The sequence below is a fragment of the Cherax quadricarinatus genome, chromosome 95 (assembly GCF_038502225.1).
Source record: "Cherax quadricarinatus isolate ZL_2023a chromosome 95, ASM3850222v1, whole genome shotgun sequence".
Taxonomy (NCBI): domain Eukaryota; kingdom Metazoa; phylum Arthropoda; class Malacostraca; order Decapoda; family Parastacidae; genus Cherax; species Cherax quadricarinatus.
The window spans coordinates 7,092,275-7,111,860 of record NC_091386.1 but is presented as its reverse complement, the minus strand read 5'-3'; the positions used below and the strand labels follow the sequence as shown (position 1 = coordinate 7,111,860).

General features: G+C 44.9%; 1 protein-coding gene across 1 annotated transcript in view; it reads left to right on the top strand.

Annotated features, from left to right (window-relative positions):
* LOC128703878 (uncharacterized) overlaps nucleotides 1-19,586 on the top strand; it is a gene marked incomplete in the record, with an annotated part of 119,478 nt that overhangs the window by 25,590 nt on the left and 74,302 nt on the right. Inside the window, 2 exon segments of the mRNA XM_070104936.1 lie at nucleotides 9,431-10,020; nucleotides 10,114-10,555. Coding sequence (XP_069961037.1) covers nucleotides 9,431-10,020; nucleotides 10,114-10,555 — 1,032 coding nt within the window.

Genomic DNA, 19,586 nt, shown 5'->3' with positions numbered 1-19,586 from the left:
CCTACCCAAGGATGTCCCCCTCCCCTAGCCAAGGATGTCCCCCTCCCCTACCCAAGGATGTCCCCCTCCCCTACCCAAGGATGTCCCCCCTCCCCTACCCAAGGATGTCCCCCTCCCCTACCCAAGGATGTCCCCCTCCCCTACCCAAGGATGTCCCCCCTCCCCTACCCAAGGATGTCCCCCCTCCCCTACCCAAGGATGTCCCCCTCCCCTACCCAAGGATGTCTCCCCTCCCCTACCCAAGGATGTCCCCCTCCCCTACCCAAAGATGTCCCCCCTCCCCTACCAGGACTTTTAATAACGGCGCTATGTGTGGTTTTTATATCTGGGAAAATTACCAGGAAGAACTTTGACCTTTTGTGTTTATGAGAGTAAGTTACGTGTGTGTGTGTGTGTGTGTGTGTAAATTTGTTATATATATATATATACACACATATATATATATATATATATATATATATATATATATATATATATATATATATATATATATATATATATATATATATATATATATATATATATATATATATATATATATATATATATATATATGTATATATATATATATATATATATATATATATATATATATATATATATATATATATAGATATATATATATATATGCAAAACAACCACTGTGAAAGAGTAGTGATATTCCAAGCGCTTTTGTGACTACTCACATTGTCAAGGAACTATCAAAGTAATACATCAAAGGAAGGCAATTAAAGGGCTTAGACTACACCTCACAGTCAACTCCCACAACAAAGAAACACCTGACGCGCGACAATACCGGACTCCTAAGAAAAGAGGAACACTGCAGTAGGTCTGCTGGTCCAACTAGACAGGTCCTCACGACATCCCAGTAATTAAACATTTTACCCAAGAATTATGGTTTATAATTTGTCCAATGTATTATTAAAACTCTAACAAAATTTTATTAATTAATTAATATTTATATAAACCTAAGGAAATATTCATATTGTCAAAACTGCTTTTTATGAAACAAGATTCAATTATATTTCTGTCAACCATGGACTTGCTCGATACAACTTTCTCAACATCTTTAAAATCAATATATTTAGAGAATGTTGCAGTAACACGGTCAGGACTGGAAGGCGAAACTGTCGTCAAATAGGATGCAAAATCGGCGTGTTGTTCATTCAGAGATGATGTGCAGCAAACCACTGTTATAATATCTGGTTATTTAAGTTACCGTCTCCTTCCTGGCAGCTTGAACCAGTCTGACAATTCTCCTCTGACCTCTCTCATTATCAAGGTATTTTCTCACACAGAACACTCACTGGATGTTCTCTGTTCTGTGTTCTTCACACCATTCTCTATAACCTCTGGAGTCTGCTTCATATTCTTCAGGACTAGGGAAAGTCATCACCTGCTCCTAGGCTGAGGGACTGATTACCTAATCTTCCACTATCTTCTGTATATATTTCTACAGTCGTCAGATTAAACCCTCGTATAGTACTGATGAAGCCACTGGTGGGCCAAACGCCGACTGAATATACGCAGGTGTTCCACATTTGTCTAATTTATCATCTTGCTGGTCCTGTGTACCATTGGTGGGTATATAAGGGCAGTGAGGCGCTGAGTTTGGTTAGGTGTGACCTGCGTACCTTTGTAAATTCTACAGATGTATGAAAAAGTAAGACTGGGAACAAATCAGAGATGATGCAGGGGACTGAGGATCCTCTTGCCCTGGTTTGACCCTGTTATTCCTCTCTGCTAATTGAAAAAAGGAGGGGTCGTGGCCCCCCATGGCCCACGTCTGCTCCTCCAGTGTGTAGACGTAGAAAGAGGGGGCTTAGCCCCCTTGATGGGGACATTTCTTCACAGCCGTTGATGTTTTCCTTGCTGGTGATGTTCTAGACAGCAGTGCAAGCTATGGTGGGTTCTTGCAATTTGATGTTGCAGAGAATTCTGGAGATGTGTTGCACGAGAGAGTTGCTGGTTCCAACCTGGTTTAGTAAACCGACAAATTGTTGGTTTGAAACATTGCATAGCTCCTGATGACGCACTGAGAAGACTGAAAGTACTTGGGCTAATGATAACCAACCCCCTGTGGCTTGTCCTGCATAGTTAAGATCACCAGTCTGCGATTGTTTATATATATATATATATATATATATATATATATATATATATATATATATATATATATATATATATATATATATATATACCAACTGTGTTGGAATCAGACCCTATAGGAAATTACTCACTACTGGGAGTGTTACCTCCAGGTTACCCTGGGATAGTAACCAAGTGTGTTGATAGCAGACTCTGTGGGAGATTACTCAGTGCTGGGAGTGTTACCACCAGGTTACCCTGGGATAGTAACCAAGTGTGTTGATAGCAGACTCTGTGGGAGATTACTCAGTGCTGGGAGTGCTACCACCAGGTTACCCTGGGGTAGTAACTTGACTCCTTGTGTCTTCTGGTGACGTCAGTGTTGTATATATACAAGCACCCAACACCTGGCTTGTGTTTGTGCTGATAAAATATTCACTTTCTTGCTTGTTTGTGTGTGTGTGTGTGTGCATTCACCTATTTGTGGTTGCAGGGGTCGAGTCATAGTCCATGGCTCCGCCTCTTCACTGGTCGCTACTAGGTCACTCTTCCTGCTCCATGAACTTTATCATACCTCTTCTTAAAGCTATGTATGGATCCTGCCTCCACTACGTCACTCTCCAGATTGTTCCACTTCCTGACAACTCTATGACTGAAGAAATAGTTCCTAACATCCCTGTAACCTGTGACTCATCTGAGTTTTCAACTTCCAGTTGTGACACCTTGTTGCTGTGTCCAGTCTCTGGAACATCCTGTCTCTGTCCACTTTGTCAAATCCTATCAGTATTTAATATGTCGTTATCATGTCCCCACTATCCCTCGTGTCCTCCAGTGTCGTCAGGATGATTTCCCTTAACCTTTCCTCGTAGGACATGTCCCTTAGCTCCGGGACTAGTCTTGTTGCAAACCTCTGCACTTTCTCTAATTTCTTGACGTGTTTGACCAGGTGATGGTTCCAAACTGGTGCTACATACTCCAATTTGGGCCTGACGTACACGATGTACGGAGTCTTGAACGATTCCTTACTGAGATGTAGGAACGTTATTCCTAGGTTTGCTAGGCACCCATATGCTGCAGCAGATATTTGCCTGATGTGCGTCTCAGGAGATGTGCTCGGTATGATGCTCACCCCAAGATCCTTTTCCTTGAGTGAATTTTACAGCCTTTGATCTCCTAGCCTGTACTCCGTCTGCTGTTTTCTTTGTTCTTTCCCAAGCTTCATAAGTTTGCACTTATAAAGTGTACAAGATGACGATCAGACCTCAGCTAGAATACCCTTGCATACCCATGTCACTAACAACTAAAACCAACATGCTAAAACTCCAAAGAGTCCCAAACACAGCCCTCCGCTTTATCATTGGCACCAGATTCAGAGACAGAGCCAGGACGGAAGACCTGCACACACAACAGAGAATCACTGCGGTTAACGTCAGGCTAGATAAACTAAAGAAGAGACAACTATATGACATGCAGGAACTCTATGTACCTGACAGAGAGAACCTCCCCAACGATCGAACACCACAGACTACACTATCAACACCCCCACCCCCCACAGATCTCAAACAATGAGCCTCCAACGAACAGTCCGACGCATCATCCACAAGAACTTCCCTCGACCAAGAATCCTGAGTGACCTCCCCGAAGAAGAAGAATGGATACCATCAGAACCATTCTACGTCCAGTAACATGGATTAACGCTCCCCAATTTTGGGTGACCTACTTCCGTCACTCAACACCTTACAACCACCCCAGAGACTACTTAGCCAACCAACTGCAAGTAAGCAACCAGCCTCCATCGAACGACGTGCAACTACCACTTGCAGCTACAGCCTTACGACCGACCTCTTGCGCATAAAAAAGACAATTGCAAACAGTATAGATCCTTCCAATTCAGTGGCATGCTGGTATAGCGGTGTGCAGCTGATGGACATAAGGTATACCTGTCTTATGAATTCAACTTTTTCACGAATAACACAACACACATGCATACGTACTTAAATTACACCAAAGTGGATAGGCCACTTACCTTTAAAACCCCACCTCCCCATCCAGCCTCCCAAACCTTTCCCACATTCCATCCTTACCCACCCTTCTTCCATCCCCATCTTACCAAACCTCTGGTCAGAACCTCGTACCTCGTACTCTGGCACCTCGTCACATTCCAGCACACGTCGTTTTTTTTCCTGTCAGTTATTCCGTGATCCAATGCAGTACTTTCCCTACTATTCCTGACTGCTCGTCTAGCTTTTCAACCAGTGTCCTGTGTGGTGCTGTGTCGAAAACCTTCTTACAGCCCAAGAAGATGTAGTCTACTTATCCCTCTCTCTCCTGTCTTCTGTTGTCTTATAAAATTTCAGTAGGTTTGTGACACAGGATTTCTCTTCCATGCTTTACATGTTAGTGACATGCATGGTATGTCTCCTTTCTTTAAAACTGGGACTACATTTGCAATCTTGCACACGTCAGGCAGTTGCCCTGTTTCAGTGGTTTTATTGAAGATTATTGTTAGTGGCACACACAGTGCCTCTGCTCCCTCTCTCAGGACCTACGAAGAGGTATTATCTGGGCTCCCTGCCTTCGAGGTATCTAGTTCCCCTAGCAATTTCTTCACCTCCTCGGTTGTATGCAGTGTGTCCAGTACTTGCTGGTGCACCCTACCACCTTGGTTTGCTGGAAGCCTCTATGTTTCCACTGTGAATACCTCCCTGAATCTTGAGCCGAGCTCCTCACATACTTCCTGGACATTCTTTGTGAGTTCTCCTCCTTCCTCAACCTGATTACCTGGTCCATCTGAGGAAGGTGTGTGTACTCACCTAGTTGAGGTTGCAGGGGTCGAGCCCATACTCCTGACCCCACCTCTTCACTGTGTACTCACCTAGTTGTACTCACCTAGTTGAGGTTGCGGGGGTCGAGTCCGAGCTCCTGGCCCCGCCTCTTCACTGATCGCTACTAGGTCACTCTCCCTGAGCCGTGAGCTTTATCATACCTCTGCTTAAAGCTATGTATGGATCCTGCCTCCACTACATCGCTTCCCAAACTATTCCACTTACTGACTACTCTGTGGCTGAAGAAATACTTCCTAACATCCCTGTGATTCATCTGTGTCTTCAGCTTCCAACTGTGTCCCCTTGTTACTGTGTCCAATCTCTGGAACATCCTGTCTTTGTCCACCTTGTCAATTCCTCTCAGTATTTTGTATGTCGTTATCATGTCCCCCCTATCTCTCCTGTCCTCCAGTGTAGTCAGGTTGATTTCCCTTAACCTCTCCTCATAGGACATACCTCTTAGCTCTGGGACTAGTCTTGTTGCAAACCTTTGCACTTTCTCTAGTTTCTTCACGTGCTTGGCTAGGTGTGGGTTCCAAACTGGTGCCGCATACTCCAATATGGGCCTAACATACACGGTGTACAAGGTCCTGAATGATTCCTTATTAAGATGTCGGAATGCTGTTCTGAGGTTTGCTAGGCGCCCATATGCTGCAGCAGTTATTTGGTTGATGTGGCCTTCAGGAGATGTGCCTGGTGTTATACTCACCCCAAGATCTTTTTCCTTGAGTGAGGTTTGTAGTCTCTGACCCCCTAGACTGTACTCTGTCTGCGGCCTTCTTTGCCCTTCCCCAATCTTCATGACTTTGCACTTGGTGGGATTGAACTCCAGGAGCCAATTGCTGGACCAGGTCTGCAGCCTGTCCAGATCCCTTTGTAGTTCTGCCTGGTCTTCGATCGAGTGAATTCTTCTCATCAACTTCACGTCATCTGCAAACAGGGACACCTCAGAGTCTATTCCTTCCGTCATGTCGTTCACAAATACCAGAAACAGCACTGGTCCTAGGACTGACCCCTGCGGGACCCCGCTGGTCACAGGTGCCCACTCTGACACCTCGCCACGTACCATGACTCGCTGCTGTCTTCCTGACAAGTATTCCCTGATCCATTGTAGTGCCTTCCCTGTTATCCCTGCTTGGTCCTCCAGTTTTTGCACCAATCTCTTGTGTGGAACTGTGTCAAACGCCTTCTTGCAGTCCAAGAAAATGCAATCCACCCACCCCTCTCTCTCTTGTCTTAATGCTGTCACCATGTCATAGAACTCCAGTAGGTTTGTGACACAGGATTTCCCGTCCCTGAAACCATGTTGGCTGCTGTTGATGAGATGATTCCTTTCTAGGTGTTCCACCACTCTTCTCCTGATAATCTTCTCCATGATTGTGCATACTATACATGTCAGTGACACTGGTCTGTAGTTTAATGCTTCATGTCTGTCTCCTTTTTTAAAGATTGGGACTACATTTGCTGTCTTCCATGCCTCAGGCAATCTCCCTGTTTCGATAGATGTATTGAATATTGTTGTTAGGGGTACACATAGCGCCTCTGCTCCCTCTCTCAATACCCATGGGGAGATGTTATCTGGCCCCATTGCCTTTGAGGTATCTAGCTCACTCAGAAGCCTCTTCACTTCTTCCTCGGTTGTGTGTACTGTGTCCAGCACTTGGTGGTGTGCCCCACCTCTCCGTCTTTCTGGAGTCCCTTCTGTCTCCTCTGTGAACACTTCTTTGAATCTCTTGTTGAGTTCTTCACATACTTCACGGTCATTTCTTGTTGTCTCTCCTCCTTCCTTCCTTAGCCTGATTACCTGGTCCTTGACTGTTGTTTTCCTCCTGATGTGGCTGTACAACAGTTTCGGGTCAGATTTGGCTTTCGCTGCTATGTCATTTTCATATTGTCTTTGGGCCTCCCTTCTTATCTGTGCATATTCGTTTCTGGCTCTACGACTGTTTTCCTTATTCTCCTGGGTCCTTTGCCTTCTATATTTCTTCCATTCCCTAGCACACTTGGTTTTTGCCTCCCTGCACCTTTGGGTGAACCATGGGCTCATCCTGGCTTTTTCATTAATCCTGTTACCCTTGGGTACAAACCTCTCCTCAGCCTCCTTGCATTTTGTTGCTACATATTCCATCATCTCATTAACTGGCTTCCCTGCCAGTGCCAGTGTGTGTTTGTGTGTGTGTGTGTGTGTGTGTGTGTGTGTGTGTGTGTGTGTGTGTGTGTGTGTGTGTGTGTGTGTGTGTGTGTGTTTGTACTAACCTCTTTGTGGTTGCAGAGGCAGAGACTCCGCTCCTGGTCCTGTCTCTCCACTTGTTTCACTCCTGGCTGTGTGAGCCCTATCATACCTATTCTTAAAACTATATATGGATCCTGTTTCTTCCATTTCACTTCTTTTAAGGCTAAAAAATTACTTCCTAACATCCTTGTGACTCGTCTGTGTTTTTAACTTCAATTGTGCCCTCGTGTACCTGCTTTCCGCCTCTCAGACTTGCACTTTACTCTGTTAATTCCTGTTAGTATTTTGTACGTCGTAACCAAGTCACCTCTGGTTCTTTTCTGCTCTAGTGTGGTCAGGTTCAACTCCTATAGCCTCTCAAGATTCTTTCTCCTCTGGCACTAGTTTGGTTACAAACCTTTGTACTTTGTCCAAGATGTGGGTTCAACACTGGCTCTGTGTACCCTAAAATGAACCTAGTCTTGCGTTTGTGTACCTCAGATGATATGCTAGGAACTATACTCACCCCGAGGTCCTTCTCTTAGATGGGAGGTTTACAGCCTTTGTTTCCCCCTCTCGAGCCTGTCCTCCATTACCGGTCTTCTTTGCCCTTTTCCGATTTGCATAACGTTGCATTTGCTGGGGTTAAACTCTAACAACCACTTCCTGGAGTCATCAAGGAGCTGGTTAGAGCTTCCTAGGTTCTTAAGTACCTGAATAGAGCTTCCTGGGTGTTCAAAGAGCTGGATAGAGCTATCTGGGGTTATCAAAGAGCTGGGTAGAGCTTTCTGGATCCTGTGTTTATATATTGAGATAAATCCCTCTCTGTGCATATATATACGTACCTCTGTGTATATACACTGAGAGATATACACCTCCCAGTGTATATACATTGCTAGATATACACCTGTCTGTATATACACTGAGAGATATATATACCTCGCAGTGTATATACATTGCTAGATATACACCTGTCTGTATATACACTGAGAGATATATATACCTCTCAGTGTATATACATTGCTAGATATACACCTGTCTGTATATACACTGAGAGATATATATACCTCTCAGTGTATATACATTGCTAGATATACACCTGTCTGTATATACACTAGAGATATATATACCTCTCAGTGTATATACATTGCTAGATATACACCTGTCTGTATATACACTGAGAGATATATATACCTCTCAGTGTATATACATTGCTAGATATACACCTGTCTGTATATACACTGAGAGATATATATACTTCTCAGTGTATATACATTGCTAGATATACACCTGTCTGTATATACACTGAGAGATATATATATACCTCTCAGTGTATATACATTGCTAGATATACACCTGTCTGAATATACACCTAGAGATACACACCTCTCAGTGTATAGATGCCTGGAACGCATATACAAGCCCGGCCCGAGACCAGGCTCTTCCACTAAAAAGACTCTGGAGAATGTCAAAGGTATGCCTTAAACACATGCAGGGAACAAACACGTGTTTCGAAATAAACACCTGTATGAATAAAACACCCGTGGTATTCAAAGAGGCAGTGTTTTTAGCGAGTAAAGTTAAAAGGTCAGTATAGGTAAACAGACGACTTTGTTTACCGTTGCTTGCTTAAGCACTCGCCCGTGCGTGTTTATGTAACCGTGTATATATATACACACACACACATACGCAAACACGGTAACTTGTACACGTAAATACACACATTCTTGATCTCCCACACACATACACACACACATACACACACACACATACACACACACACACACACACACACACACACACACACACACACACACATACACACACACACACACACACACACACACACACACAAACACACACACACATACACACACACACACACACACACACACACACACACACACACACACACACACACACACACCACAGGATGTTCCAGGGAGGGGACACAGAAACAAGAGGCCACAATTGGAAGTTGAAGACACAAATGAGTCAGAGAGATAGTAGGAAGTATTTCTTCAGTCATAGAGTTGTAAGGCAGTGGAATAGCCTAGAAAATGACGTAGTGGAGGCAGGAACCATATACAGTTTTAAGACGAGGTTTGATAAAGCTCATGGAGCGGGGAGAGAGAGGGCCTAGTAGCAACCGGTGAAGAGGCGGGGCCAGGAGCTAGGACTCGACCCCTGCAACCACAAATAGGTGAGTACAAATAGGTGAGTACACACACACACACACACACACACACACACACACACACCACTGAGACCAGAACAATGACATAATCCTTGCCGTACACTATAGGTCTATGGAGCAAAACTCTTCTCCAGGCTGAGGGACTGACCAAAGGAGAATGTCACAGGAGGCTGCCACAGGAGGCTGTCACAGGAGGCTGCCACAGGAGGCTGCCACAGGAGGCTGTCACAGGAGGCTGCCACAGGAGGCTGTCACAGGAGGCTGTCACAGGAGGCTGTCACTGGAGGCTGTCACAGGAGGCTGCCACAGGAGGCTACCACAGAAGGATACCACAGAAGGCTACCACAGGAGGCTACCACAGAAGGCTACCACAGGAGGCTACCACAGAAGGCTACCACAGAAGGCTACCACAGGAGGCTACCACAGAAGGCTACCACAGGAGGCTACCACAGGAGGCTACCACAGAAGGCTACCACAGAAGGCTACCACAGGAGGTTACCACAGAAGGCTACCACAGAAGGCTACCACAGGAGGCTACCACAGGAAGCTACCACAGGAGGCTACCACAGGAGGCTACCACAGGAAGCTACCACAGGAGGCTACCACAGGAGGCTACCACAGAAGGCTACCACAGGAGGCTACCACAGGAGGCTACCACAGGAGGCTACCTCAGGAGGCTACCACAGGAGGCTCCCACAGTGAGAAGCTCAGTTGCACAATGCACAGTCCTCACCAGAGCTCTCTCATATACATAAACCTTAACGCTGTATATACCTTTCCAGACATACTAGGATTTACACGAGGCTGTCATTGAGGACACAGTAAACCTCCAGCCTGATGTAAACAGTCTTCCAGAGGACCTCTGGAAACAGTCTTCCAGAGGACCTCTGGAAACAGTCTTCCAGAGGACCTCTGGAAACAGTCTTCCAGAGGACCTCTGGAAACAGTCTTCCAGAGGACCTCTGGAAACAGTCTTCCAGAGGACCTCTGGAAACAGTCTTCCAGAGGACCTCTGGAAACAGTCTTCCAGAGGACCTCTGGAAACAGTCTTCCAGAGGACCTCTGGAAACAGTCTTCCAGAGGACCTCTGGAAACAGTCTTCCAGAGGACCTCTGGAAACAGTCTTCCAGAGGACCTCTAGAAACAGTCTTCCAGAGGACCTCTGGAAACAGTCTTCCAGAGGACCTCTGGAAACAGTCTTCCAGAGGACCTCTGGAAACAATATGGTGCTCAGTGAGGACATATTTGTTACTGAGTTGTGAAAGGATGATGGAATAATGACTGGAACGAAGTCGAAAACTGGAATCAGTAGAGTGTAAGACTAATGTGAGAGACCTGGGAGTTATCATGACATGATTTCACCTTCAATGATCCCAACAATGTCACTGTCACTAACACAAGGAAAGTAATAGGCCGTATAACTAGTACCTGTAAAACAAGAGAAGTTAATCCAGTGATGATACGCTTCAAGTCACTGGTTTAATACACGAATCAGTTTTACAGGTTAAAAACTGTTATCTTACCTTAGCTGATTTCGAAGTTCAGCTCTAAGGTATACTATCCCCCCCCAGGATGCCACCCATAACAGTTGCCTAGCACCCAGGTGCCTATTTACAGCTAGGTGTAAGGAAACATGCCCATCATTTTCAATCCATGCCGAGGATTGAACCACGGACACAGTGCGTGAGCCGAGTGTGCTACCAACTGAACCAGGAGTCACATGTACCCTCCAGGCTGGAGCACTGCTGCACTTGAACCTGGAGAATGTTCAGAGAACCTTCACTACTTCCAGAGATTCCATCAAGCTCCTAAATTGCTGTGAACGTTTGAAGTCTCTGCATCTGTACTCCTTGGAACGCAGGCGAGGAAGGTAAATTATAATCTACACTTAAAAGGTTCTAGGAAAACTGATCTCAAACCTGCACACGTAAATCATTACCCATGAAAGTGTCTTGGCAGACAGTGCAATAAACCCTTAATGAAAAGCTGGGAGCACAAAGGAAAAACTTAGTAAGTGTGAAGGGACCAAGACTTTTCAACGTCCTCCTTCATACATAAGAGGGATCACCAGCAGACCTCTGGTTGTCTTCAAGAAGGAACAGCGCTTGATCAACCAGGCTGTGGTACTTATGTTGGACTTAGTGCTGCTAGTGCCAGCAATCTGGTTGATCAGGTAACTACCATCCACAGGATGGATATGAGGTACACAATAAACTAGCCACTACCATCCACAGGATGGATATGAGGTACACAAACTAGCCACTACCATCCATAGGATGGATATGAGGTACACAATAAACTAGCCACTACCATCCACAGGATGGATATGAGGTACACAATAAACTAGCCACTACCATCCACAGGATGGATATGAGGTACACAATAAACTAGCCACTACCATCCACAGGATGGATATGAGGTACACAATAAACTAGCCACTACCATCCACAGGATGGATATGAGGTACACAATAAACTAGCCACTACCATCCACAGGATGGATATGAGGTACACAATAAACTAGCCACTACCATCCACAGGATGGATATGAGGTACACAATAAACTAGCCACTACCATCCACAGGATATGAGGCACACAATAAACTAGCCACTACCATCCACAGGATGGATATGAGGTACACAATAAACTAGCCACTACCATCCACAGGATGGATATGAGGTACACAACAAACTAGCCACTACCATCCATAGGATGGATATGAGGTACACAATAAACTAGCCACTACCATCCACAGGATGGATATGAGGTACACAATAAACTAGCCACTACCATCCACAGGATGGATATGAGGTGCACAATAAACTAGCCACTACCATCCACAGGATGGATATGAGGTACACAATAAACTAGCCACTACCATCCACAGGATGGATATGAGGTACACAATAAACTAGCCACTACCATCCACAGGATGGATATGAGGTACACAATAAACTAGCCACTACCATCCACAGGATGGATATGAGGTACACAATAAACTAGCCACTACCATCCAAAGGATGGATAAGAGGTACACAATAAACTAGCCACTACCATCCACAGGATGGATATGAGGTACACAATAAACTAGCCACTGCCATCCACAGGATGGATATGAGGTACACAATAAACTAGCCACTGCCATCCACAGGCTGGATATGAGGTGCACAATAAACTAGCCACTACCATCCACAGGATGGATATGACGTACACAATAAACTAGCCACTTCCATCCACAGGATGGATATGAGGTACACAATAAACTATCCACTACCATCCACAGGATGGATATGAGGTACACAATAAACTAGCCACTGCCATCCACAGGATGGATATGAGGTACACAATAAACTAGCCACTGCCATCCACAGGATGGATATGAGGTACACAATAAACTAGCCACTACCATCCACAGGATGGATATGAGGTACACAATAAACTAGCCACTACCATCCACAGGATGGATATGAGGTGCACAATAAACTAGCCACTGCCATCCATAGGATGGATATGAGGTACACAATAAACTACCCACTACCATCCACAGGATGGATATGAGGTACACTAAACTAGCCACTACCATCCACAGGATGGATATGAGGTACACAATAAACTAGCCACTACCATTCACAGGATGGATATGAGGTACACAATAAACTAGCCACTACCATCCACAGGATGGATATGAGGTACACAATAAACTAGCCACTACCATCCACAGGATGGATATGAGGTACACAATAAACTAGCCACTACCATCCACAGGATGGATATGAGGTACACAATAAACTAGCCACTACCATCCACAGGATGGATATGAGGTACACAATAAACTAGCCACTACCATCCACAGGATGGATATGAGGTACACAATAAACTAGCCACTACCATCCACAGGATGGATATGAGGTACACAATAAACTAGCCACTACCATCCACAGGATGGATATGAGGTACACAATAAACTAGCCACTTCAGCGATCTTATCTAGCCTCGTCCTAGGATCTAACTCAGGTTTCTAGGCCGTGATGTAGCCAACGTAAAAGGCGGGACTGAATAGCGTTTTGTGACGGCCTTTAATTCGATGGTCAGGGCCCCTTTCAGAGTCCCTCAATCTGCCCCAACATCCTGTGGTCCCTGGTCTTCCCTAGGGGGTGGGAGGTGGGCAGGGGTTTGTTTACACCCCTAAGGGGTGGTTGGGGGAGTGGGGAGAGCAAGGGAGAAGGGAAAGGGAGCTAAAAAGGGAAAAGAAGTGAGCAGGTGCGAGGTGGGAGGGAGGGGAGGAAGGCCTGTTCCAGGTTACTGGGTCGCTGATTTTAACTCTCTCTCTCTCTCTCTCTCTCTCTCTCTCTCTCTCTCTCTCTCTCTCTCTCTGGTGCAATCTATCTTTATCTTTATATCTATTTATCTTTGTATCTTTCTGTCTGTCTCTCTCATCAGTCACTTTTTCTCACAATCTCTCATTACCTTATTCATAAGAAATCTGTCATGTTAGTGTTTACGAAACTGAGGTTTAGCGTTATTATCGTTGCTGCTGTTGTTACTGTTGAGTTTGCTGTTGTTACTGTTGCTTTCGCTGTTGCTGTTTTTGTTCTAGTTGTTATTCGTGCTGTTGTTGCTACTGCTGATACTCTCCAGTCTTTCCATGGTTGTCACTAGTCTTTCATCAAGACTGAGGGACTGATCCCCTTCTATCAAGATTGAGGGACTGAACACCTTCTATCAAGACTGAGGGACTGATCCCCTTCTATCAATACTGAGGGACTGACCACCTTCTATCAAGACTGAGGGACTGATCCCCTTCTATCAATACTGAGGGACTGACCACCTTCTATCAAGACTGAGGGACTGATCCCCTTCTATCAATACTGAGGGACTGACCACCTTCTATCAATACTGAGGGACTGACCACCTTCTATCGATACTGAGGGACTGAACACCTTCTATCAATACTGAGGGACTGACCACCTTCTATCAAGACTGGGGGACTGACCACCTTCTATCAAGACTGAGGGACTGACCACCTTCTATCAATACTGAGGGACTGACCACCTTCTATCGATACTGAGGGACTGAACACCTTCTATCAATACTGAGGGACTGACCACCTTCTATCAAGACTGGGGGACTGACCACCTTCTATCAAGACTGAGGGACTGAACACCTTCTATCAATACTGAGGGACTGACCACCTTCTATCAAGACTGGGGGACTGACCACCTTCTATCAAGACTGGGGGACTGATCCCCTTCTATCAATACTGAGGGACTGACCACCTTCTATCAAGACTGAGGGACTGACCACCTTCTATCAAGACTGGGGGACTGACCACCTTCTATCAAGACTGAGGGACTGACCACCTTCTATCAATACTGAGGGACTGACCACCTTCTATCAATACTGAGGGACTGACCACCTTCTATCGATACTGAGGGACTGAACACCTTCTATCAATACTGAGGGACTGACCACCTTCTATCAAGACTGGGGGACTGACCACCTTCTATCAAGACTGAGGGACTGAACACCTTCTATCAATACTGAGGGACTGACCACCTTCTATCAAGACTGGGGGACTGACCACCTTCTATCAAGACTGGGGGACTGATCCCCTTCTATCAATACTGAGGGACTGACCACCTTCTATCAAGACTGAGGGACTGACCACCTTCTATCAAGACTGAGGGACTGATCCCCTTCTATCAAGACTGAGGGACTGACCACCTTCTATCAAGACTGAGGGACTGACCACCTTCTATCAATACTGAGGGACTGATCCCCTTCTATCAAGACTGATGGACTGACCACCACCTATCAAGACTGAGGGACTGATCCCCTTCTATCAAGACTGAGGGACTGACCACCTTCTATCAACACTGAGGGACTGATCCCCTTCTATCAAGACTGAGGGACTGACCACCTTCTATCAACACTGAGGGACTGATCCCCTTCTATCAAGACTGAGGGACTGACCACCTTCTATCAACACTGAGGGACTGATCCCCTTCTATCAAGACTGAGGGACTGACCACCTTCTATCAAGACTGAGGGACTGACCACCTTCTAACAAGACTGAGGAACTGACCACCTTCTAACAAGACTGAGGGACTGACCACCTTCTATTAAGACTGAGGGACTGATCCCCTTCTATCAAGAATGAGGGACTGACCACCTTCTATCAAGACTGAGGGACTGATCCCCTTCTATCAAGACTGAGGGACTGACCATCTTCTATCAAGACTGAGGGACTGACCACCTTCTATCAAGACTGAGGGACTGACCACCTTCTATCAAGACTGAGGGACTGACCACCTTCTATCAAGTCTGAGGGACTGACCACCTTCTATCAAGTCTGAGGGACTGACCACCTTCTATCAAGACTGAGGGACTGACCACCTTCTATCAAGACTGAGGGACTGACCACCTTCTATCAAGACTGAGGGACTGATCCCCTTCTATCAAGACTGAGAGACTGACCACCTTCTATCAAGACTGAGGGACTGACCACCTTCTATCAAGTCTGAGGGACTGACCACCTTCTATCAAGTCTGAGGGACTGACCACCTTCTATCAAGACTGAGGGACTGACCACCTTCTAACAAGACTGAGGGACTGACCACCTTCTATCAAGACTGAGGGACTGATCCCCTTCTATCAAGACTGAGAGACTGACCACCTTCTATCAAGACTGAGGGACTGACCACCTTCTATCAAGACTGAGGGACTGACCACCTTCTATCAAGACTGAGGGACTGACCACCTTCTATCAAGACTGAGGGACTGACTACCTTCTATCAAGACTGAGCGACTGATCACCTTCTATCAAGACTGAGGGACTGACCACCTTCTATCAAGACTGAGGGACTGACCACCTTCTATCAAGACTGAGGGACTGACCACCTTCTATCAAGACTGAGGGACTGACCACCTTCTATCAAGACTGAGGGACTGACCACCTTCTATCAAGACTGAGGGACTGATCCTCTTCTATCAAGACTGAGCGACTGACCACCTTCTATCCAGACTGGGGGACTGACCACCTTCTATCAAGACTGAGGGACTGACCACCTTCTATCAAGACTGAGGGACTGACTACCTTCTATCAAGACTGAGAGACTGACCACCTTCTATCAAGACTGACCGACTGACCACTTTCCATCAAGGCTGAGGAATTGACCACCTCAATATTACCTCCTTTCCAATTTCATAATCACCTATATTTGACTGACGAATCCTGCTGTGTAGATGAAACATTTCGTTACTAAATCATTCTTAAACATTGTCCATGTGTCTAGCTCATCAGTCTTATTATGGTTATCCTGATCATGTTCGTTCCTTGGCCTCCTGTTGTTTGGCGAAGGGTTGTATATTAAGAACACAAGAAAGAAGGAACACTGCAGTATGCCTACTGGTCCATGCGAGGCAGGTCCAAGTCACCTCCCGGCTTAAACCAAAGACCCAACCTAGTCAAGTTAGATCATATCCACTTAAGAAGAACGGCATCTGACATAGTAGCACAAGCTAGTCAGGTCCAACTCACACACATGCCCACCCATTTATATATCTATCTAACCTATTTTTAAAACTACACAAGGTTTTAGCCTCAATAACTGTACTCGGGAGTTTGTTCCACTCATCCACAACTCTATTACCAAACCAGAACTTTCCTATATCCTTCCTGAATCTGAATTTTTCCAATTTAAAACCATTGCTGCGAGTCCTGTCTTGGCTAGATATTTTCAGCACGCTATTTACATCCCCTTTATTTATTCCTGTTTTCCATTTATACACCTCAATCATATCCCCATTAATTCTACTCCTTTCTAGAGAGTGCAGATTCAGGGCCTCAGTCTATCCTCACAGGATAGACAGGGCCCTAAGTCTGTCCTCGTAGGATAGACAGGGCCCTAAGTCTGTCCTCGTAGGATAGACAGGGCCCTAAGTCTGTCGTCGTAGGATAGACAGGGCCCTAAGTCTGTCCCCGTAGGATAGACAGTACCTCAGTCTATCCTCATAGGAAAGATTTCTGATACATGGATCAACTTTGTCATCCTCCTCTGTACGTTGTCCAGAACATTTATATCCATTCTGTAATACTGTGACCAGAACTGAGCAGCATAGTATAAATGAGGCCTAACCTCACGACTCCTGTTATAGGCCTAACCAAGGATATATAGAGTTGAAGAACAACCTGAGGACTTCTATTATTTATACTTCTAGATATGAAGTCAAGAATTCTGTTAGCTTTATTGCCAACACTAATGTACTGTTGTCTTGGTTTTAAATTACTGCTAACCAGAACTCCTAAATCCTTTTCGCAATCAGTATTTATTGTTTGGTTCCTTCCTGAGTTTCGTCTCTCATCAATTCTCAACAATCAATTCTCATCATTCTCATCAATTCTTATCAATTCATCAGAGATTTATCAGATATGAGGTATATGCCTTGAACTCTCAAAATATATACTCTGGTGCAGGGGGAGTTGAATGACAGCTCTAGGCCTTTCGTGTTGCAATCAACACACCAGGAGCTTGCAATGTTGCTAAAATGAGTAGAAGTGCAAGAAGTTACGTTCAGGGGAACGTTGTAGCTTGAATAAACTAATGTACCTGGACTTCCTACTCATTTCTGCAACATTGTAAGCTCCTAATGTGTTGATTGCAACACGAAAGGCCTAGAGCTATCATTCAACTTCCCCTGTGGTTGTTTTTATCTTGTTTTCCATCCCTTTGCATATATATATATATATATATATATATATATATATATATATATATATATATATATATATATATATATATATATATATATGCACACAGTATATATATACTCTGGTGTATCTGGACTCGTGAGTACTTGACAGATGCAATATTGTGTTAACTTCAAGTACTAACACAGAGTACTGGAGTCTGGTTGATTCCTGGTGGGATCGCCGCCCCCTTGGCTCGACCCCCCTTAGCCCTCCACCCAGGAGATGACCTACCAGGTCAACCAGACGCTGATCCACCACTAGATCTGGTCATGGACCGGTCCATGACCAGAATGCCCTCCAGATAGACTTTTATGGTGTATTTCTACACCATAGGAAGGTTAGCATAGGCCACCACTGTGACCACAAAAACTGGAATTTGTGGTCACAATGGTGGCCCATGCTAACCTTCCTATGGTGTATAAATATACCTAGTTAGATCAATCTTATTGTAGCCAGCTGGCCCAGTGGCTAACGCGTCGGTCTGGAGTTTTATAACTCTCTAGCCGCGGGTTCTAACCCTGCCCGTGGTATGGTTTGTTTCACTATCTGATGAGCATGTTGATGTTTTGCTCTCGTGTATGGCTTGCTGCACATGTATACCAGTGGTGTTATACACCGATATGTATGATCATACTTGAAAATTGAGAAAGAATTCTTTCCTGGACGATAGAATGACGTGATGAATGAGACACACCTTCACTCTAGACGTTTCCCTACTGGATGGGCGAAACGTCTACAGTAAAGGTGCCCAGATGTTGCACTTGTGTCTGATTCGTCATATGTATGACATAATATGAGACTGTGGTTAGTTAACGGAGTTTCAAGACTATCTACTACACGAGGGTCATTAAGGCTGCATGTCACCTGTACTCCACCAGTCAGGTATACTTTAATACCTAAAATAGTATATACACTGAGATATACCTACCTCGGTGTATATACATTGAGATATACCCCTTTCGGTTTATATATATTGAAGGTATACCACTCTCGGTGTATATACACTGAGATATACCCCTCCGGTGTATATATATTGAAGGTATACCACTTGGTGTATATACAGGGCCACGTCATACATCCCTCTAGTACCGTGTATATATACTGAGTGCCACGTCATACATACCTCTAGTACCGTGTATATACACTGAGTGCCACGTCAAATATACCTTTAGTACCGTGTATATATACTGAGTGCCACGTCATATATACCTCTAGTACCGTGTATATGCACTGAGTGCCACGTCAAATATACCTCTAGTACCGTGTATATACACTGAGTGCCACGTCAAATATACCTTTAGTACCGTGTATATATACTGAGTGCCACGTCATATATACCTCTAGTACCGTGTATATACACTGAGTGCCATGTCATACATACCTCTAGTACCGTGTATATATACTGAGTGCCACGTCATACATCCCTCTAGTACCGTGTATATATACTGAGTGCCACGTAATACATCCCTCTAGTACAGTGTATATACACTGAGTGCCACGTCATACATATCT